Source organism: Ceratotherium simum, chromosome 2 (genome assembly GCF_057802395.1).
Source record: "Ceratotherium simum simum isolate JZ-2026a chromosome 2, ASM5780239v1, whole genome shotgun sequence".
NCBI lineage: Eukaryota > Metazoa > Chordata > Mammalia > Perissodactyla > Rhinocerotidae > Ceratotherium > Ceratotherium simum.
The window spans coordinates 24,307,618-24,330,731 of NC_141901.1; the positions used below are offsets into that span (position 1 = coordinate 24,307,618).

Sequence of the window (23,114 nt, forward strand, 5' to 3'; positions counted from 1 at the left end):
ATTGTCTGACTTTAAGCCATGGCCCTGGGGAACCAAGCCAGAAAGGAATTGAGGCAAGATGGAGCACTCCTGTTGGTTCTGCTGAGCACAAGTGTGAGGTGAGGCTACTCTTGACTGGACACTGGGGTCTCAGGCTGCAGCACAGCTGACATCACAAAATCCACTCTGTGGTCACTCCTGGGCTGCAGGACATAAAAATTCAGACAGAATGCAGCATGCCATTCTCAGATTGTATAGTTCTTTATTTAAACTGCAGTAAGGAAAGTTGGAATAGGCTCTCCAGGGATATTTCCCTGAGCCCTGGTCCCTTTGCAGCTTCCAGCTCTGGTCCTACTAAGGGGCTTCAAAGCTCACTGTCTCCACCATTTCAGATGTCACACTGCCAAGGATCTCCTGCCCCTGGCCACTCTCTGCTGTCTCTATGATGGCCTCCATGCTGTTCCTCTCCACTGTCTCAGTCAAGATGTCCACGCCTTTATCAGGTGGTGAGGCCACTGTTTTTGCAGTAAGATTGGCTTTGACGTGCCTCAGGAAAGAGCTGAGCCTGCTGAGTCTCTTGGTTGTGGAACCTGAACTAGTTGTAGATAAGCTCCTCCCTGGTTTGTGAGACTCCTTTGTGATGGGAGCACGGCTGATGCCTTTGTGCGTGGTGACACGCCTGCTGCCCCCTGGGCTTCTGCGGCTTTTCTCCTTTCTGTCATCTCTCGAGGCTCTAGGGCTGGCTAAGGACCCTCTGGATGGTTTTTGGGTTATCTTGTCTCCCCCTGCCTTGTGGCGGCTTTCAGCTGCCCTGAGGTGACCAGAGGTCCTGAGCGCTCTCTCCTTTTCCCTTCTCTCCCTTCGCTCCCTTCTTCCCTGGTGGGCTTCATCACTGGCCTGGGATGCTCGCCGTTGCCTTCCAGCCTGGTCACTCATGTGGCCTTCCCTTGGCAAGGTTGAGATGAGCGGTTCCTCAGCAGTCTTGGCGGTAGTTTCTGCTCCTGCGATTGCCACCGTGATGCCGGCCTCCGGGGAGAGGCTAGTGGACACGCTGGAAGTACCCTCTGAGGACTTGTTTGCAGCACCTGCCAAAGCCATTTTAATGCTCTTTGGGGATGTGTTGGCAGCGTCCTCAACGGCTATGCTGGTTTTGCTTCCTTTGGTGGCTGTGGCTGTGCTTAGCTGTTCAGGGGCAGGAGACTTGATTACTGCCAAGCTCAAATCTCCTGCTGTGGGGCCTGCTGCCACCCCTGCTGCTGCCGCTGCCTCTGTCATTGCCCCTGCTGCTGACTCTTTGTCAAGCTCTGTAGGTTTTGTGTTTGGGGTGGCTACATCGGGCATGGTAGGGGGTTTGTGGGAGTCATGTTGGGTCCCCTCCCCCCCAGCAAAAGCTGCAGAGGTGGCCCCAGCCACCTCAGAGACCACGTGAAGGCTCCTGATGCTGCCCTGCTCCTGATCCCCTTTTCCTTGGAAGTCCGCCACTGCAGGGCTCCTGCTGTCCTCTTCCTCATGCATGCATATCGTGTCCTCCGTTGGCATGACATACGTACTGCTGTTACCGTCCGCTGGTGGTCGCAGGAGGCCAATTAGCTTTTCCCAATAGGCAAAGAGGTCTTCCCGCGCATCCAGAGGGGGACACAGCTGCAGGTAGCAGGAACGGCCAGTGGCGAACTTCAGACGCAGCTGTTGTTTCTCACGGTCGTGAATGGAGATCCTTACAAACTTCAAGGGAAGGAGCCTGGTGAGCTCTAGGGTCTTTGTAGCCTTGCGGCTTTTTCCCTTGGTGGCCTGGCCACGCCCGGCGTGCTCTTCACAGCCGGTGGCCGGGCGGGCCAGCAGCATGATGTCTGGTAGTGAGAGGGTGGGGCTAGTGGAGGCGATGCCCACGGTCACCATTCGGACACGGTTGTGCACGTCGATCACTTCTCCCCTTCTGGTGATCTGGATGAAGTCGCTCTCAAATATAGGTGCGTACCTGAATATGTCGTATTCTCCCTTGTGCAGTTGTCGCTGCAGTTTCCCCATGGCGGTGTTGAACATGCCCACGCTGGAGCCACTCTGGGCCGTGTAATATGGTAGCAGGGACTCACTGGTCATGACTGTCTTTTATCATGACAAGCAGCGCTGGCAAGGCAGGTCCGTGGGTCTTTTCTTCCTTCGCGTTGCTGGCAGAGGAGGGAGCAGCGGTGCTCCCGTGTCACACAGGTGGCTCTATGGCAAGTCTCTCCACCCCACCCCACCCCACCGGCCCCGCCCCTTTGCCTCAGAGCCTCCCAGAGGCAGGGGCTGGGGTGGGAGTTCAGACGATTGCCGTGGGGATTCTGTAGGGTACCTGGACCCCAGACTGAATCTCTTCAGGTCTGTAGAGATGTACAGCCTCTTATTTTTTATCTCCCTGAGAGGCTGCTGCGAACTGCAGTCCTGGAGAGAGAAGTGTCCACTCCCTAAACTCCCTGCGCGGCCATATTTATCCTCTGCTGCCCTTTATGACCTGTCACTGTTACATACCCCTTTGTTCTCATCCCTCAGGGACCCCCTCAGGGTAGGGCCACCATCCTCCCCTCAAACACCCCATCGACACCACAGAGGACAGGCCCACCCTGCCGGGGACTGAGGTGGGTAGCGAAATAAAAATTGCTTCAAATGGGAAAATTTTGTGTGGCTGCTTTTTTTTTCCTCCTCCAAGTTCGAAAGATTCAGTAACTGGACAAAATCTATAAGAATGTAAGATGATGGCATAAATTGAACCATTTGAGCTCATGGTTTAATTTTATTGAATAACCTAGAATTGGCAGTCTTAGTCCTTAGCCTGTCCTTTCATAAAATCTCAGCAAACATTGATGATAATGACTTTTAATAATAACATTAAAAATTGCTTTCCCTAGGTACCATGCTATGTTCTTCACATATGCTGGGAAGAATCCATTGAGTTTGGTACGTTGCTACCGTCCCCATTTTACAGGTAAAGAAATTGAGGTTGTGTCATTGCCTAAATTCACAGAACTAGTGGGAGTGGAGGCAGTATTTGAAGGCAGGTGTAGCCGATTCTAAAGCCTCTGTTCTGAACCACTACAGTACTTTGCCTCACAAAGAAAGCTTGGGCCAGCCAAAGGTTTTCAAACTGGACTGATTTAACTACCTTCAAGAAGACCTATTTGCTGCATTATTAGAAGCTGCATAATTCTATGTGTGTATATGTTATGGGGAGAACCCAAGACAACTGCTTCAGACAGAGGCTGGGCTGAATTGGGGATTAAATTATCCAGGGGGGTCGCCTCAGTTCCTCCCCTCCATTACTCTTGTGCAAACAGCCTGTGTGTGGAAACCTAGCTATTCTCTCTTAAGACCTCCAGTTTTCTTCCCTCCTCCCCCAGTGAAATGGGGAGGGAGTAAACCCAAGATGTAAGCTTCAATTCCAGGAGCCTTCCTAACGCCCTCCTGTGGTAATCTCCCTATCATGCAGAAGTGGTTTGGAAGCATTGACACCCATGGAGAGCATGTATGATTGTATCCCCTGCCTTATTGCCACTCCCACAGAGCTAGCCACAGAATAAGTGATTTCTAAATCGTTACTTGAAAGTTCTGAGAAAGACCCCTGCTCCCAACTCTCTTATCTCCCAGTTTGATGTCATGCCTGAAATCCTACCTTAGAGATCCATTCCTTGGGGGTGAAGGCTATCTTTCTGGTAAAATACACACACATCCATCAACAGATGAATGGATAAACAAAATGTGGTCTATCAATGCAGTGGAATATTATTCAGCCATAAAAAGGAATGAGGTACTGATACATGGTACAACATGGATGAACCTTGAAAACATTATGCTAAGTGAAAGAAGCCAGATATGAAAGGCCACATATTGTGTGATTCCATTTATATGTAATATCCAGAAGAAGGAAAACCAGAGACAGGTGTTAGATTAGTGGTTGCCTAGGGCTGGAGGGCGGGGAGAATGAGGAGTGACTGCTTAATAGATACAGGATTTCCTTTTGGAGTGATGAAAAATTCTGGAACTAGATAGTGGTGATGGTTACACAATATTGAACCGAATGCTACTGAGTTGTACACGCTAAAATGGTTACAATGATAAATTTTATGTTATGCGTATTTTATCACACACACATACAAATATACACTCTTGCTCGGAACGCTTATAGTTAGAAAACATAGGTTTCAGCTTTAGAAAGGTCAACTGTGTGACCTTGAGCAAGCTACTTAGCTCTCTACTTCCTCACCTGTAAAATGGCATTATTAACAGTTGCTGTGAGTGTTAAATGAGAGAATGCATGTAAAGTGTTGAGCTTATTGTCTCACTCAATAAATGTTAGCTATTATTAGCATTAGTTCTCAACTGGCCCTTTAAGCCTCAGTGTGAATTCCTTCCTGTGAGCAGTTTTTGATCAGATAAATAGAGAAGCTTCTGGGGTTACAGCCACCATGAGAACACAGAAGGATGCTCAACAGGCAGACTTGGCCTCCTCTGAGATTGTACCTCGAGCAGATCCATGAAAACACTGTTCACTCCACAGAAAACTGCTTGAACACAACCAAAGAGTGTAGGATGGGGAAGAGAAGAGAAAGTTTGGTATGGGTTTCAAGAGTTCATTCAAAGCCCATGGGGAGAAATTAGGATAAAGATGGAAAATAGCATTTTAGCTCTTGGCAGAAAGTGAAAGTTTCAATTCCAGAACCCGTCCTGGGCCAGAACCCTTGAAAGCTCTTTACTCTTGAATTAGATGTCAGGCCAGTTCAAAAGGCAAGGGGACAGGATGAGGGCAGGAGAGAGGAGGGAAGGAGTGAAGGAGGGAGGGCTTTCCATGCCCTGCCAGTGTGACATCACCACCCCAGTAAGATGCAGCCCAATGAAAAGACATTGTCCAACTAGGTGTCTGACTCTGGCGAAGGTCCCATCCAAGTTTATTCTCTCAGACCCCCCCAACCTTCCCTCTCTGCCAAATGTGAAACAAGATGAACTAAACAACGTAATGGTAAACACATATTCATCCTTCTTTTTTATTAAAGTATCAAAACATAAGCTTGGCTACAGAAAACAAGACTATATTTAATGTATTTCTTAAAAGAACTTACAGTTCCACTAACCATATACAGTGCATTTCTCAGATCAATTTTTCTTGCCGTAGCCACTACCCCTTTCCATCCTCTCCAATCCATTGTCCATGGCAGCTTAAAATTTGTCTTGAATATCGTAATGACTGGTTGGTGGCATCTATACCCACAACCAGGGGGTAAATGCAAGGAATTTTTCCCCTCCGCCAAGATAAGGAAAACAGATTATTTCCTGAAAGAAGTGGAGCCACCAGATGGCTCTTTACAGATTAGGAACTAGCCCTGATGTGCAATTAAAGCAGCAAAATTAGGACACTTGTGTTACAGGTGCTAGTTTAAAAGAACCATACATGAGTTCAAAGGAGCATGTACACCATTCATGTGTGTGAATCGAATGTTTAAGGAAGCCTGTAGCAGAGTAGCCAATTTTTATTTCTAGCCTGTGAGTGTTAACATGTGTGTGCAGGCAAAGAGAAAGAGAACCTGGTTCTGTTCCAGACCGAAGGAATCATATGCCCTGGAGATTCCAGAAAATTAGGTAGAATACCTTTCTTTGAATGATCACACCTATCCCATCTAAAATTATTCTCTCTCTTCCTCCCCATTCTCCCCCCATTCTTTTCCAATGTTTGAATACATATTTGCAACAATGAGACACACATTTGGACATTAACAGATGTAATTCAAGCGAATACTTTAAGAGGAGTTCTGTGGAAGAATGTCAGGTGTCCATGGCTCAAGTTGGGACAACAGATGTACGTTTCAGGCATTTATACGTGTATAGAAACTGATAGTTGAGGCATTGATCAATTCAGATTTTATATCAAAATTCTATCTTAACACCAAACAGTTGGTCTAAAGGATATACTTGGTCCCAGAGTTTGTCAATGAGAAATCGAGCATCAGATGCCACGGACTGAGGAATAGGATTAGAAGTCAACTATCCCACCAAGTGGCACCCGTAAGAACAAAGGACGTCACTTGGAGACTATTTAAAGCTAAACAACCCCCCTCCAATGGGGGAAGGAAGGGGCAGGGAATAACTGGACCTCACAACCAACCAATTTAAAAGAACAGAAACCAGCACAACACTTAAGTTTACCATGTCTTGGTTCCAATATTTATTATATTGACAGGTTAGGAATACTAGGATAAATAATATTTTCTCTTACAGAAAATTGTAATGATACTATTGAGTTGCATTAAACACTCTGAGGATTTCACAGAAACATCAGAATTGAAACAGACAGCAGCCAGAGTCCTTGCGGCCAGTGTGAATGACCTCTCAAAGCTGTAAATGCTCTGGGCCAGATTTCAACAAACATCCGCATGACAAAAACAATGCCATTAACATCCAATAATGCTAAAGCCTAGGCATCACCTGGCTTCAAACATGTCTCTACTGAATGTGGTTTTCAACTGCAAGAAAAGGAAAATGGAATATTCTTTGGCTCTTCCGGCCTAGAAATAACTCCTGACCTAAGTCACTGAGCAGAGAGTCCTAACCCTGTGGAAGTTGGACTTTCTTTCTGCTTTCTTCCTGGGACATTATAACTGAGTTTGCAACAGAGGACCTACAGTCATGCTCATGAATTTTGCATTAATGCCTGGATGCCAAGGGAAAGGAGGCCTTCTCTGTTGGCACAAAACTGCACTGCTGGCCGGCAGAATTCCTTTCCCCTGGGGCTGACAAGCTCTTCTGGCCACCCGAACATTTTGTAAGACACTGCACATGGTGATAGCCCTCCAAACTCTCAGAAACCACATCTGAGGAAAGTCATGAAAAAGTCACACCAGTGTCATGTGAAACAACATCAGAAGAGCACAATGCCTAGTTTTGAAACAAATGCCTTGCACACAGTAATTCCTGTACATAACAGCATATTTGCTAGAAAGCACAACCCTGGCCATTGCACAACTTCGCTAAATGCCATTCTCACTCCATGTCCCCTATGAGTGACAGTGGCAGTGGTGGCAGAGGAAGCAGCCCCACCCCACCCACCCAAGGTACAGACACTTCTTCTGCATGAATCCTAATGGTGGGGGTCCTGGTTTTTGTAGAATCCAGACAAAAGGCGGGCAGGACCCTAACCAGGGGCCATTTGGAGATGGCCAGTATATTAAGGCCTAAATCCTGGAGCTGAGGCAAAAGCTGCCCTTGCCCTGGTCCAAAGTCCACTCTGGGGCAGAGCGGAAAGGCCCAGCTGAGTCACCAAGGGCCCTCCTGCCTCGATGGTTCTTTGCTGCTGGGATTCGAGAGGTGCACAGGAAGTCAGATCTCCAATGGCTTCAGGGTTTCGGATATAAAAGGAGGATTCGATGAGGACTCCCCAGTTGCCCCCATACCACGGCTGCTTAGCTCTGCAATGTTCCTTCTTTTATCTGTTGGATAAAAAGGTTTCTCTCATCTTCTGGAGTCCGCCCATTCTGAGCCCGGACAATACACGTGGGCCGGTGAAGGTTGAGCATGTATATCAAATGCTGCTTCTCATTCTTGAGCTCCTCAATTTGGGCCTTCAGTTCAGCATTCACACTCTCCAGCTTCTCCGACTCCTGGGGGACAAGCAACAGAGTTATTAGGAATGGAGCCAAGGTCCAGCAAGGAGGGGGAGGCCTCGGAGACATCTCAGGGCTCATCATGCTGGGAATGGCCTGCAGAGGGGAATGCTGTTGGTTCCCTGCTACAGTGCCCCACAAAGCTGGGACAGCAGCAGTAGGCTTGGGAGAATCCAGACCCTGGAGAAGCCTTTGAACTTGCAGGCTTCTTCAGAGATGCCCTTGAGTATCCACTCAAGGTTGAGGCAGGTTGTGACACTAATAGTAAGGAAGCTGCAGTAGAACCAATGACCCAGAGATCTCCTTTGCATGAGGCCAACAGCCCATGTGCAGGTCTTCTGGACTTGCAAGGGCCTTGGGGGCTGGGGAGAAATCCAAACTTGTCGTGCTCAGTCTTCTGTGAGTCACTGATTCAACTGAGAAGCTCATCTCCCCAGAAGGAATGTATATGGCAACATACAAAATGTCTTAATTTTCACTGACTCCCTGAAGCAATCAACAAAACTTTGAGGACCTGTGGGACCTGGGTGAAGACTTGGCCCTGGCCTGTCCACACTTGGGGGAGGGTGTACACTGGAAAGAGTGTACCACAGCCTCCCACAGATGCCGTTCCCACCGATGCTGCTCCCTTCCGGAAGGGGAGCCGGCTGAACGCAGCCAGGAGCTCAGACTATTGGATGAGCCAAGGAGAAGGGCTGCAGAGCAAGAACTAAACCGGAACACAAAAAAAGTGTAACCACTGATCGTGGATTAAGGAAATGACTTGTTTGAAGAGATTAATTAAAGGCTTTTCATAGTGAGCCAAATGCGAGCTGGCAGCTTCCTTTTCTCGGGAAGACAGGCAAGTGAAGCCTCTTTAACTAGGCTGACAAATCCTGCAGCCTGGAAGCTGTTGGACGTGTATGGACTGGCTGAGGCTGCTAGGAATCTGCACATCAGACGATCCTGTGGTTTTTAATTCACACACCTGCTTTTTATACATCCAGAGTCATGTTCATTGTGCTAACAGCTTTGTTACCTCCTCATTCCGCAACTGGCATTTCTGCTACCAGCTACAATGCCCTTCTTGGGAAAACACTTCCGGGTAGGGGATGTTTTAACTCTCCTGAGAGCTACATGAGGTTGGTGGGGAACAGGCATGAGCAAAGGAAGGGGTGAGGGGAAAAGGCACTCACTTTCTGCAGGCACTCTGTCTTCTCCTTCTTCTTGTTTCGGCACTTGGCGGCTGCAATCTTATTTCTTTCCCGTCGCCTCTTTTTCCTTTCATCTTCCTCAGGGGCAACCTATAAAATACAAGAGGCACATGCTTAATGGGAGGCAAGAAATGTGACCCACCTCAAATACACTGCCTTTTATTGCCAGCAAAAATTGGCAAACCAGGGCAGTCCTAATGCTGAAGGACCCAGAAGAAGTAAAGCCCTAGACTTTTGCATGAAACCTCTCCACACACGTACACGCTTAAGAATGAATAATGAAAACCAAAGAATTGTTAGTTAAAATTATATTGGCAATATTAGTAAATTCAAATTTGGCCTATTTAAAAAATGCATTTAGATTTTGAAATATAAGTTTGATATTCAAATTGATAACTACTGATAACAACTGTAATTATTTAGAGAAAATAGATTCTGTTTGGTAAATATGACTTTTCCGCTAGAACCAGGAATGACCTCAAGAATAGCACCTAGCCACCCTTTCCCCTGCCTCTTCTTTGATTCAAGACCCAAGGGCAGCCCAATTCATTTCTATCTTCACTTCAAGCATCATACACCTCCTTTCTGAATTCAGGAGAAGCTGGTGGAGCTCCTAGAGAAGAGGAACCCAAGAGCATTCCCAACCAATGTGACATTATCAGTCCATGGCTTGGTGCCACCAGTGGGTGGTGAACTAGAACCATCCATTGATTCATCCACCAAATAAATACTGATCTCTTCCTCTGTGTCCCACCCTGAGCCAGCCCTGGGGATCCTCAGAGAAGAAAACCCTGTCCTGTTTTAGGATCTGGTCCACTATGGAAGTTCACTCTGATCCTGACTTCATCTTCATCTGATGGGGAATCAGCAAAGTCCAGCCGTTGCACTTGGCTTAGAGACCAGAGTCCAGCTAGGGTGAAGCACTCATCGTGGGCTGAGTGGGTGATGGTTTAGGCTAATGTCAGACCTTGTCATGTCACCTGTCACTGCTCTGGACAGCAGGAAAGGGTGTAGGAGCCATACCTCAAACCAAAGAGAACCTGGGACGCCATAATCACCTCATTACTAGTCCTTTGGATTAGATGACACTGCTTGGACTTAGATGGGAGGCCTTGAGATTTAGACAAACAAAGCTCAAGGGGGAAATATGGTGAGAGGCATTTCCACCTTCTACATCTTGGATCTCAGAACCACACAGGCAGACATTCAGGTTTAGACTAAATTGCCATTGAATCCCAGCTTAAACACCTATTAGCTGTGAGACTTTGCACAAGTAACCATACTCTTCTGATCCTCAGTTTCCTCATTTGTAAAATGGGATCAATAATCTTATCTACCTAATAGGGCTATGATGAGGGTCACATTAGTTAATATATGTAAGATGCTTTCCACAGTGTTTAGCTTATAGTTAGTGCTATGTAAGCTTTAGTTATTATTATTATTAGCCTCACCATCAATGTCTTCATCAAGAACTCAGCAACTCCAGCACTTCCTTTGCAACCCTACAGGTAGTTTTGGATCTGTGGGAGAGGATTCAGGGTTTTCTCATATGAGGAAGTACTTGGAAGTAGAGCAATTCTCAGAGTACACACTGTCGGAGATGGAAAAGCTTTTCTAAAGGCCATTTAGTTCAATCTCTGAGGATTACTCATATGGAAATGAGGAATTCAGCCAACAAGTAAATACTGATCTGTTAGTAGCAGTAATAGTGGCTGGTAGGAATATGCTGAAGGAGGCCCAGGAATCACCAGCTCATGGTCTCCAGACCAGTAGGCTATAAAACCCAGGCCTTTTGCTCCTCATCCTGTGTCATTTCCTGGCCACAGCTGCCTCGTTCCAGCATGTTGGACTGGGATATGGGGTACAGGCTCATGCTGCCCAAATGCACAGGATGCCTAAGAGTTTCACAGGCTCAGTGTCTTATTTTAAGATGACAATTACAGAGACCCAGGGGACCAGAATATTCAGCTAGGTCAGTTGGTAAATTCTTTTCCCAGTAGGAAAATCTACTTGTTAAACTGACGTAAGATCAGAAGGTCACTTGGTGCACACAGAATCACAGTAGGTGAGTTGGGTGGCTGTAAGGAGTATTTCCATGAAGGAGGCTGCCTGCTTCTTCCTCTGGAGAACCCTCCAAATATCCTTCCAAAATGCTTTCCTTCCTTCTATGGGGATCCTACTGCTACTTCCATTGCATCCTGTTATCTCAAGATATTTAATTAGAACATTTAAAAAACTTTCCTTGAGTGTCCCATGGTTCACCTTGCACTGTCCAGTATTGGACTGGGCACTGATGACCTCTTCTGAGGTTAACTGGGGCACAGCCGATGCCCCTAGTAATGCCTTATGGATACAGCATCATACGGTAGTCCCCACTACCAGTCACTGAATGCTCACTATCAGCCAGGCCCTCTGCTAGACCCTCAACAAATATCATCTCATTGAACCCTTAGATCAATCCTCCACAGGAGGCATTATTATCTCCCCTCACTCCCTTTTATAGAATTGTTAAGGTTTTAATCAACCTCCTTTTAAACTCAGTTCTTTTTTGGCCAGTTCTACCACCCCTTGCCCAAAGGCTGTGATCATGCCAATTAGGTAAGCTTGAAACACACCTATGTTGCATCCAGCAGGGAAAGGACCACAAAACAGCCACGACCTTGGCTCTGAAGTCCTTGAGCCACCACAGCATCACCAGCAACCACCTGCCAGACTTCTCACCATGTCTGTGACTCCAGGTGTCTCATAAAAGGTTGCTGAGTGGGGAGCAGTGCAAGCATCAGAGAGAGAAGTGAACGGGGAGCAGACACCTGTACCAAGGCTATGAGCATCACACACAGCTGTGAGCACGGCTGGCTAGTCCTTGCTCCGCACTCTGGCCACCTGGGTCCTTTTAGTGAAGACAATAATCACCACACTCTGTACTTCTTCCAAACAACTGGACAAAGAAGATGACCTCAAACAGACTCAAGGCTTTAAATACCATCCATACGCTGAAGATTTCCAACTCAATTATCTCGAGCCTTGCTTCTCCTCTGAACTCCAGACCCACATATCCAACTGCCTCCTCCATACCTCCACCACTGGGGTGTCCAATAGGACAGACTCTTGCTCTGGCCCTACTCAACCTCCTACAGTCTCCTCTCAGCAGCAAATGGGTGCTCCATCCTTACAGCTGGTCGGGCCAGAAATTTTGGAGTCACCCTTGAGTCCTCTCTCTCACACCCCACGTCCAATCTATCAGTAAATCAGCTTTACCTTCAAGACACAGCTTTACCTTCAAGCCGACCACTTCTCAGCACCCCACTGCTTCCGTCCTGATGCAGACCCTCCTTGGCTCACCTGGATTACTGCGACAGTCTCATTTCTAGACACTGCTTCTGCCCTTGCCCCTACTGCCCATTCTCAACATGACAGCCAGGGTGAGCATTTAAAACTATAATTCGGACCATGTCACTCCTTGGCTCAAAAACTCTCCAACGGCTTCCCACCTCACTGAGTAAACGGCTGTATCTTTACAATAGTCTCAGACCCAACGTGATCTGCCCCCACCCATCACCTCAGCTCCTACTCACTCCCCACCCCGCACTCCACGCCAGCCACACGGCCACCTTACTACTCCTCCGAGGCACCCACCACACTCCCTGCTCAGTGGCCTATTCTTGCTCTTTTGCCAGATACCCATATGGCCCCCTCCTCCTCCTCGGAGTCTCTGCTCAAAGGCTCTTCCATCAGTGAAGCCTCCCCTAACCACCCTGATTTAAAGCAGCAACCCCTACTCCACTCTCCCTGTCCACCTTCGCTGCTTTAGTTTTCTCCTTTGCCCCTGTCTCTCATATTATGTATTTACTTATTTTGCATATTGTGTATTGCCCAGTAGAAGGTAAGCCCCCTGTGGGCAGTGGTTCTGTGTTTTATTTACGACTGCAGCCTCCTGCCTAGAGCATGCCTGGCACGTGGTAGGTGAGCAGGTGTGTGATAAATAAGTGCTGAAAGAATGGGCACCTGGGGTAGAACCTACCTCGGCTTTCGTGACTGACATCTCCAGGGGTCTGCCGCTGACAGTGACCGACTCCAGTGCGGAGGACATCCGGTGGCAGAGGTGCTTGTTCTGGATGGCGAACCTCAGCTCTTCCTTGACAAAGGGTGTCAGGTTAGCAAAATCCTCAAACACCAGTGACCCAGGAGGGGACAGGCAGGGGACGATGGCAGAGGCACTGACTTCCGAGGCAGAGACCTGGCCTGGGTGTTGAAGCATCATTTTGCTGAAAGACACATTGAAACCCAAACTACTTCAGGGATTTGGGGGCATGGGGTCAAGTCCCCCCACACCTACAACCTCCAACACCAGAGCCCCACCCCCAGAGGAAAGTTCCGTAAAGACTCGGGCTTCTCTTTTGTTTTCATTTCATGCCGTCCTCATCTTGAGTAAAACAGGTTCTTAAAATACACAGCTTGGTAATGTGAATAAAATGCCTAAATGAAGTTTATAAGTGGTGGCATTTCAGGCTGTTCTGAATTTCAGGCTATTCTGAATTCACAAGAGCTATTAGTTTTGGCTGGTGTGCATATATGCAAATGTAGCCTCAAACAGTCCTGAAAGAGGAAGGGCATTTAAAAAAAAAAAATCAGTGAGACTATTGTGTAACCCCATTTTCAGTCTCCTTTTCAAAAAGAAACTTGGAAGGCATCTGAAATCAAGTTAGATCTATCAGTGAGTGGAGGTAAAAGCAAGGAGTGGGGGACCCTTGAATTTAGCAAATGGATCTCTGGAGCTTCTCTGTGGGGAAGTTGGGTCCGAGTCAATGAGAATGAGGACGGTAACTGTAGCAGGTGTGTTTCTTTGCCCCAGTTTGGCCCGGGCTGGGGTGTGGAGATTCAGGTCACAAGGGACCAGTAGCCCCTTCGTAAGGTTAAGGTTGGTGAAGCAAAAGACTTCAGAGTAAAGAAAAGTGAAGAGCTAAGAATTTCGACCTCTTCTGGGGGTGTTGTTCAGCCCTGTGGTGTCTGGAGAGGCTTGAGCTGGGGCAGACAAGGAACTGGGACTGGCTCTGGCACTAAGGAGCAGTGTGACCTGAGCTCTATGAGGCTCAGTCTTCATCTGGCAAAGGGCTGAGCACTCCTGGAGCACGAGGACTGAGTCTCCACGGTCACTTTCTCCAGAGCCTGGCCCAGCACCTGGCACCGGCTGCTCCCAATGCCTGCTGACCACTGGAGACTGCCCAACTGATGACGTGAAATGGGGCAGGGGCAGTCAAATCAAATGGCCTCTGAGGGCCCATCTACCTCTATCATTCAATAGCCCAGGGAACTCAAAGGGACAGCAAAAGGAAAATAAAGGGTAGAAATATTAATAGTTCCATGTTTCCAATTTGGAATAGCCTCCTATAAAGCTCTCCCTGCCGTATACTCCCTCCAGCAGTGGCTGCCCCCCCTCATCCCTGCAGTCAGTTCTCTAAGGGCGATGAGTGTGGGGACTGTCTGGTGGTCCCCTGGAGCATCCCTCTGAATCTGGGGACCTGTGGTCCTTAGCCAAGTCCAGCCAGACAGGAAGCTCTTTGGCAAGTCACTAACATGTAATGAGTGCCTCCTTCGTACCAGAACCTTATGTGCATTATCTCATTTAATCCTCATGGGAACCCAGCGAGTTAGGTCCTAGCCCCTAAACTGAGGTTTAGACAAGCTAAATAATTTGTCCAAAGTCACAGAGTTAGCATGAGGCAGCGTCAGGATTTGGAATTAAGTTTGACTCCAGAACTCACACCCTTAATTTATAGAATATAGATTATTGTTCCACATTGCAAAAATAAACAAAAAAACAGAGCAAATTCTTCTTGGGGGGTTGGGGCAGGCTTGGGGGTAGATGGGGGTCCTGGAACTGAAGCAATGGAGGGGAAACTAAGCAAAGAGCCACAGGGAAAACTTGAACTTTGTGTAATGAATTGCTGATCTTTCTATGTCAGGTTGCACACTCAGGCTGCTGCCTGCATTCCGGGAGGAGGTATAAGTGTGTCTTTTATCCACCAAATTCCCAGACTGGGGTCAGAGGATCAAGATTTGAGGCCCAGTTACTCATATGTCATCATTATACCTCCCAGTGCCTTTTTTCTCCTCTGTAAAGGAAGGCGAATAACAATTGCCCTATTTTCCCATAGAGTTGTGCAAGGAGTTGAGGAAATAACACACAAATATGCCCTGGAAAACACAATGCAACGAGGAGGTATGTTATTACTGGGCCTCCCAGGGATCTCTCCAGCCCAGGGCTGGCTTTCTGACAGACACTCTGTGGGGTCCAGGTGGGAGGGTGACTGGTCACTCTCTTTGATCTCAAACACTTCTGAATAGAACACTCTGACCTCTAACTCCCCCTTAAGATTTAAGATACACTGATGGAGCCACTGTTGACTATTCAAAGAAACCCAGGAAATGTATGTAATTCTCTTCCCAAAGCCCTGTGTCGTGGGTCAGAACTGATTTCTTCTATTAATTTAATCCTATAATGTTAGGATGCTGGAAGGATACATCTCTGGCAGGTGATAAACTCTAAGAAATCAGCCTTCTAAAGCCAGAGACTTAAGATTCTCCCATGCATTCATGTTTTCCCTTCCTTTCCAACTTTATTAAAAACCCAATAGATCGGGGATGGAATTCAGAGCTACCACTGGGCTGGCCTTTGTTGAGAGGACAGGATGGCCCCCTTCTACATGGGTAGTTTGAATTCCACTGCAGTTGAGCGTAGTTCCATTTCACCACTCAACTAAGTTTATTAATGAGCTCTCAGGGCTTGGAGTCTGCTGTTTGAGATTGTTTTTTCCTTCTTAGTGTAAAGTCAGCAGTCCTGATGAAAGAAACTGAAGAATGTCAGTGGTATGGAATGTTTTTATGAAAAGCATTGGGTGGGCTTACTTAGGGATGGAAATAGGTTGTAAAAATGTTAAAAGCCTTTCAGAAAGGAAAGCAGTTGTATCTGTAGAGATTTGAGCTTTCTCTGCTAAAGCCTAGTTTCTTGAGATACTTTCTAGTTACTCCTTGACTGATTCTCTTAAGGTTTATGATTCAGCTCAGACTCAGGCTGTGTCCCAACAAGGAAAATGAAGTTAAATCTTCAATTTTTCCAAAAGTTGAGCCCCTGTAACATCCCCCTCATTGAAGAAAAAAATATGTTTGGGGATTTTCTGAGTTGAATTTCTCCTTTGATCTTAAAATTGTCCAGGCTTGCTACAAAGAACCCGCATTTTGCTTCTGCTTCATTATCTCCAATCAGAAATCATGTCATATCACTGGTTTCATCATTTTCAAGAAAGTGAAACTTTACTCATGTATTTCTGTAACTGGAAATTCAGCTCCCAGATTTTATTTCCTAGTAGCTACAACAACGTTGAATTTTCACTTTTAATTTTCATCTCTTTCCAGTAAGCACTGCTCATAAAACATCTTACAGTAGGAAGCCAATGTTGGTCTTTCATAACTTCATATCTTGGTCTTTCTCCCAGCTTACTTGAAGGCTGTAGGTGTGTAGGTGTCCAGACTTCAGGACTAGAGACCATGCTTCCAGGCCTATCACTACCACTCACAAGCTGAGCACCCACTGACAAGTCACTCACGCTTTCTGGGCCTCAGTCTCCTGTCTGTAAAATGAGACCAATACTGCCTGGGCTCTATACAATGGGATAGAACACCCAATATTAGAGTCATCTAGGTCAGATCTTCATTTTGTAATTGAGTAAAGTGAGGTCCAGGAAGGGAAAGTGACTTGCCCAAGGCCATAAAGCTGGTGAGTGCCCCAGCCCAGGCCAAGCTGTTGACCACCCACCCGCTGCTCATTTTGCTCCATCACCAAAAGAGATCCAACACTATGAGGATCAACCAATAAGGCAAAGGTAGATGAGGGGTCATCTACCCCTCATAGTCCTGTAACCTGGTACCCACTACAGAGGAGGCTTTGACAGGACTAAGACAGGGACAGAGTATAGAAGAAAGAGAACAATGGAGAGGAAGGGCCAAGAGGGAGAGAGAGAAGGGTGGGGTTAAGACAAGAAGGCTCAGAAGGCTCCAACAGCTGCCAGAGGTGCTGGGTGCTGTCTGTATCTTATGCACAGTATGGGCCTGGATTGCCACCTGCCATGCTGTCTCTGAAACTGTGCAGACATTAACAACTGCAAAACCCACCACCACCCCAGGCTTTGTCCAGGATATCTTCAAAGCAAGAGCCTATATGTTGTAGCATTATTCTACAACAAATGCTAAACACAGAACAAGGGGGACAGTAATACCAATTTCCCCTTCGTTTACAGTTGGGGAGACAGAGGCCCCAAATAGATGTGACTGTCACCCACACTTTGGAGAGCACCCAGATTTTCTAGCATCCCCAATTTTTTTTCTGGCTTCATCAAGGATTTAGCAACTCCTCTATTTGTAAGGGAGCATATGCGAAGTAGGTAACGAAATTAGGGAAAAGAAAATGGTTAGGAGGAAAGGAAGTAAGTAGATGAAATGAAAATGGGGTGTGGGGCAGCAGAGAATGAGAACCAATCCAATGGGAAGAAAGTTGGGAAAGGAAGAGATGCCCCACAGAGAAGGCCCCTTTCCCCCACTGCCTCAGAAGCTGGTCGGTGACATTAGATAGCGACCCTCCTCATTCAAGTCATTCAAGTCCCCTCACCGGCCCCTTTTGTTTCAATTACACCACTCTAGAATCTGAAAATCTTTAGCCAGAAAGGACTTTACTGGTTATCCAGTCCAAACACCCCCTGGTGCTCGCAAACAAGCAAAGAAGGCCAGTAGTGCCTATGTGCCCACATCTCCCAGCTGGGGATACTGAGGCTCAAGGACATCAAGTGTAGTATAAGCTCTCAGGGCCTGGCCACTAGACCACAAAGCCGTTCTCCCAATTATCTGAACTGGCTTTGCACCCTCGCTTCCCCCCACGGTGGGTCTCCACGGACGCAAAGCAAAGAAATCCGAGAACCCACCAGAGAGAGAGCCAGAGCGAGAGTCACAGGTATGAGAGAAAAGCGTGTGAGGGACTTGGACAGGAAGCCTCCGGCCCAGAAGCCCAACATCAGCTTGTGCCGGGAGTCCTCTCCGCCTTCTGCCCCAGGACAGCGACATGAGTGCTTGCCACCTCTAAACTTATCCCAACTAACTTTCGCTCCCGGCTCCCTGAACGGTCCTGAGCCAGCGCTCCGCGATGCGCAGGGCGACCCCCAGCGGCCGCGCCCGCGCCCCCGGCTCGCCCGTCCCTTCCCCATTCATTCCGTTCGGTCCCTAGCGCAGCCCTTCCGCGAGCACCCGGCCTCCGCGCCTCTCTGCGGACCTCCGGAAGGCTGGGCTCGGGAGTGGCAGTGCCCGGACACGAAGCGAGGGATGGAGCCGGACGGCGAGCCGGACAGTCTCAGACACCCCCGCGCACCCACTTCCCCACGCCCGCTCCTAGTGGGGTAAGTAAGTGCCGAGGGCGGAGAGGAGCGGAAGCCCGACCTCTCCTGTTCACCAGAAACCTTTCGCGCCCCATGTCAAAAGAGAAAGTTCTTTGCGAGAAACTTTCCCAAGTGCTGAGGAGCAGCCGTGTCTGGGAGAAGTTCAGCCAGAGTTCTTTCGAAGCTGGAGCCTGGGCATGCGGGTCGGGGGTGGGCGCAGGGATCGGGGGACTGGTTATTAGAGGGTCGCAAAGGGAATGAAAGCGAGCCACCCTCGCAGCGCTCACTCACTCGTCTTCCAGCGCTCACCTCCTGTCTCCCCTCCGGGCGGCCAGGGTCCAGAGGGCGGGCGGGGTCAGGGCGGGGTCGGGCTGTCTGTCTGTCTGTGGGGCCGGCGGGCGAACACCGAGGACGCACGGCCGGCGCGCGGGCTGGTGGGTCGGCTCGGACTGCTGCGCCGGGAGAGCGCTGTGCAGCGCGCGTCTAGCTGCGTGCGACTGTGGCTTGGAGCGCGTTGCATCACCCCTTTTATAGCTCTCAGGCTGGCGACACGCCCGTTTACTCTGGGTTACCAGACCCAGGCTGACGTAATGCTATTAATAGCTTCCCCAGAGAACCAGCCGAACTAGGCTGGGCAAAGGGAGGGGCGGGGGAAGGAGGGGCCAAAGCGGGGACTGGTGATGCAAGCTTGGGGAGGAGCCGGCCGGGGCGCGTTCTCCCGGCTTCGCACGCTCGGACACACACCCGCCCGTCCTCTCTCTCCATATCAGGACCGGAGCCGCTCGGGCTGGCCGCCAGATGTGCGTACTCGCCGCTGCGTGTTCCAGGCATGAGCCAATGGTGCCCAAGCCAGCGGCATGACTCCACCGCGCTGGCATCTCTCCCTCCGCTAGGTTTGGGGGGGAAGATGGAGAGGCGGGTCTTGGCCGCAGCCCAGACTAGGTGAGGCTGGGAAACGGGCACGACCTTTTTCTAAAATGCGTGGTCATTTTCTAGAGCTTCAAGAAAATATCTCCTCCCCACGCTAAACACCCCCTTCTCAAGTAAGGGGCGGGGTAGGGGCAGAAGCGTTGGTCTCCGGTGTGGGAGAGGTGCCCAAAGGCACCCTACCGGGACTCCACACCGTTACCCGCCGGGGGTGACCTCCGCGGCAGAGACCGCGAGGAGGCTGCCGGTTAACCCAGTCGCGGAGGGCAGCGCTGGGCGGGCACCGTGCGCCCGCAGCTCCGGCACAGCCGACACGAGCGCACACGCGGAACCGCCTCCGGGCCGTTTGGGAACCCGCCTCTGGGGCGAGGGCGAGTGGTAGGACGGTGTGGATTAGGATTTTTTAACAACCACAAAGTGTTTGAGAGGGAGATTCTCAGTGAAACGAACAAGACCATCGAAAGACGAGAGACCTGGAGAGATCAGAGGCGAATCAGAGGGGATAAGAGTGGGGCTGAAGCCGAGCGGCCAGGGAGAGAGCAAAGAGAAGGTGCTTCGGTCTCCGCGGGCCGGGCGGGGCAAGGGTGACCTCGATCTCAGGCAAGATTTAGGGAAAACCCATCTTCGGCTTTCACACGTTTTTCTGCGCCCAGAGCGGATTGGGCTGCGACAGGACGGCCCGGACTCGGGGCGCACTGACCGCAGCCGAAATGAGGCCGGGTAGCAGAAATCCCTTCCGCCCTCGAGCCCGGGTGGCGGGAAAGGCGGGGTCCGATGGCCCCAGCTTCGAGCCAAGGCTTCAGCAGAACTGGATTTGAACCTTAAAAATCGATTTCCCCGTTCCGATTCTCCGACTCCAATTGTCTCGGCTTCGAAAGCGGCAGAACCAGGGACCTTCTCAACTGCCCAAGGACACCCATGGACGCGAGTGTAGCCTGCGACGTTTCGAACCTGCCTGGGCGGGTGACCCGCGCGCGCCCGCGGGGTGTGGGGGCACGGCCGGGGGCAGAAACACCTTCTTCTACCTGCCTCTTGGGAGAGAGGCGGTTGACGGTCATAGTTTGGCAATTTGGGGTAAGAGCCAGAAGGGTCTCGGAGTCCGGGTCTAGCCCACAGTCGCACCCCACCGCACCTGCAGCCCCCTCCGCCTTAAATACACAGTCCCGCACCCGCGGGAAATCCCTGTCCCTTTCCCCAGCCCTTCCGATTGCCCAGCAGTCTGGGGCAGAGACCCTCTGAGCTGCAGGTCAAACTGAGTCCCCCACACCCGCGATCCTCTCCCCCAAGCCCCAGCCTCACCTAGAATACCCCCCACCCCTCCAAGCCTTGGGCCCAGGACAAGGAGGAGGGTGGCCTCGGAAGTGCCCCCTCCTCCTGCTCGTCTGGGAACCTCGGGGTTCCACGCAGGATCCTCCGCGATGTGGCCCTGGACATGACCAGGTTTCCAGTAGCGTCGCGCGGGAAGCGTGAGACGGTTGTTTTTGCTTTACTTTTCGCCGTGGTAACGGCTCTCCCGGCGCCACCCTCCAGCCTCCACGCCCATACCGCCTCACACCTCTCCGCACTCCCATTCCCCGCCCTCCTGCGGTAAACCCCGCAGGCAGGTAAACCCCGGGCATGTAGGCACAACCCCTAGAACGCCGCGAGACCAGAAGGAAGGGTGTTTTGCAAATTCACATGAAAGTTTTAGGGATTCTCTACTTATCTGTTATATCTACTTATCTACTAGCTTTGAATAAATTGCACCATTATAAAATGAAACAAGGAGATGGGGGAGAACACGTGAAAGCTTTTTTCTTTTTTTCCCCTCTGTGAAGTGCCTACAGAAATCTTGAACCAGTTTACATTTTAAACTATTATTCCATTAATACATCCAAGCCACATTCGTGGAGGCTTAGTCCTGTCCTTAAGGGGAAATTCCATTTAGGGCATAGGGTAAACAAACAGAACAGCCTCCACAAAACAATGCAAGAGAAAGGTAATCAAGACAGCGAAGTCCACAACCCCTGGTCAGCTTATTTTTATTACCATCCTGCCTCCCATTGTTTCGTTCTAATAAAATTCTTGAGTTTGAATCTCCAAGTCACACCTGGATAGAAATGCTGTCAGCGCTTCTCCGAAGTCAGAGCCTGACACTCTCTGCCTGCTTTCCCACTGAAACTCTAAAAGCATAAGAATCTTGACAGAGAAGTAAGTCCACCTCCTTGTGAATGAAACTCTTATCCAAGGAAAACAAAAACTACTCCAGCCTGCCTCCCTGCCCCCAGCCCCCAGGAGAACTGTGAAATGCCTGGAGAGAGACTAGGAAAGAGCAGTGGAAGGGAAGATCCCCAAGGTGTGTGCCACCAGGGTGATCAGTATCTGAGTCCTGTGCCTCTTCATTTTACCCTGACTTTAGTTAATGCCACCAATGTCCAATGTGCACACTCTGTACCATCTAGAGGAGAGGCAGGAAAACTTCCCCAGACCAAAATGCTTCTCCATACAAAGGCAAAGAATGCCTCTCCCCCCTGAGAAGGAAGCCCTGGCTAGGGTTATTTCAGGGGTTAATCCTCAATGAAAGAGGGTTAAGCAGAGACTTGAATATTGCTGAGGTTTCACACTGGAGAACCGCCTGGGGAATCCACATTGAGACCAGCCTTGGTATATTTTGCTGAGTGAGATAAGAATTGGAAACTTCGTGCTGGGGCATGTGCAAAAGGAAGGGAAAGAAGTTAAAAGGGGAGGGGAAGGAACTAGGCAGCTAAAAACAGCCCCCCTCGTGGCAACCGAATCTAAACACCAAAACATTGCAGGGAGCCAAAAGAAAAAAAAAAAGTTCAAGAGATATTTAAAGATTTTAGCAGTTTCTTGGTCCAGGGAACAGTCCCTTTCCACTCCTGCCTCCACCCCCATTACTCTTCTTCAAACCCCAAGATCCTGTTTGCTCACAGAGCAACGGAGGGGGTTAAACACCAGGTAAGATCATTCCAGGAAGCAGCAGGGTACTGGCAGCCCTGTCCTCCTGGCTCAACCCACTTCTTCACCTCAGAAAGGGAGTGGGGTGGATTTTCTTCCTCTCTGTCCTACTTTCCAAAGCCAAAACCTTCTATAATGTCAGTTTGAATGTGGGGATTACTAATTTAAGAATCTCCGAAATGTGACTCGGGAACCTCAGGGAAGCACGGCTCTGAAGTGGGCTCTGAAGTGTGGAAGCTGGCTCTTTGGTTCTGGATTCAGCACGTAGCGAATGCGTCACCTTGGATAAGTCATTTCACTCTCTGCACTTAAGTTTCCACAGCTGAAAAATGGCACTGACACTAGCAGCTAACCCGTAAATTTGTTGGGAGGATGCATTGAGGATGGGGCACACAGCCAGTCTTCAGTAGTGGTATCATTAATTATGAATCAAGGAGGGCATTCTGAGGATACCCCTGAATCTCTCCCGGAGCCCATTCTGTCCCCCTAGTCAGTGGCAAATAGTTGTGGATGAAGTCGAGTTGTACCCAGAGATGACCATCTTCAGGGGAGCAGAGACGATACTCCACACAGAAAACAATGAGAGTGATCCCCATTCTCCACGCGACTCTGGTACACACCCCAGGCTCTCCCCAGAGCAGGGCAGACCAGTGCTTCAGGCTCCCAATGACCCAGTGTAATGCCCTGGGATGGGAGCAGGGGGTTTGGTTTCTGGTCTGGTTTTGCCTTTGATAACCTTGAGCAAGGCACTCTCCCTTCTGAAATGAGGGGCGCTGGACTGAGCTCTGGGGCTCTTGAATGGACACCTTCTGCTGAGACAATCCTGCTTCAGGAGTCCCTGGCAACCTCTCCTAAGAAAGCTACAGGGAGAGAAGGAAGCAGGGGGAAGGGATTGAATAGCACAAGGACAGACTCATTTCAATCATCTCTTCCCTTCCAAAGACTAGAGTTGACAAACGTTGTACAACTTGATTTTCAAACACAGCCGGTGGTCCTGACAACCTGTCTTCAAT

General features: G+C 49.3%; 2 protein-coding genes across 4 annotated transcripts in view; both read right to left on the reverse strand.

The window, feature by feature from the left end:
- Positions 1–224: 224 nt before the first annotated feature.
- GARIN4 (golgi associated RAB2 interactor family member 4) lies at positions 225–2,076 on the reverse strand. Its single transcript, XM_004425164.3, has one exon. It carries the CDS (start codon positions 2,074–2,076, stop codon positions 334–336), a length of 1,743 nt encoding a protein of 580 aa, XP_004425221.1. The 3' UTR covers positions 225–333.
- A 4,064-nt stretch (positions 2,077–6,140) lies between these two features.
- ATF3 (activating transcription factor 3) overlaps positions 6,141–23,114 on the reverse strand; it is a 52,912-nt gene continuing 35,938 nt past the window's right edge. Inside the window, exons 1-4 of one of the 3 annotated variants that reach the window (XM_014783332.2) lie at positions 18,508–18,687; positions 12,819–13,062; positions 8,780–8,887; positions 6,141–7,601 (exon numbers count right to left, since the gene is read on the reverse strand). In XM_014783332.2, coding sequence (XP_014638818.1) covers positions 7,404–7,601; positions 8,780–8,887; positions 12,819–13,058 — 546 coding nt within the window. In that variant the 5' untranslated portion in view covers positions 13,059–13,062; positions 18,508–18,687 and the 3' untranslated portion in view covers positions 6,141–7,403. Of the gene's footprint in view, positions 7,602–8,779; positions 8,888–12,818; positions 13,063–18,507; positions 18,688–23,114 lie in introns of those variants that run through there. The other 2 variants (XM_004424894.3, XM_014783333.2) reach the window with 2 other exon arrangements.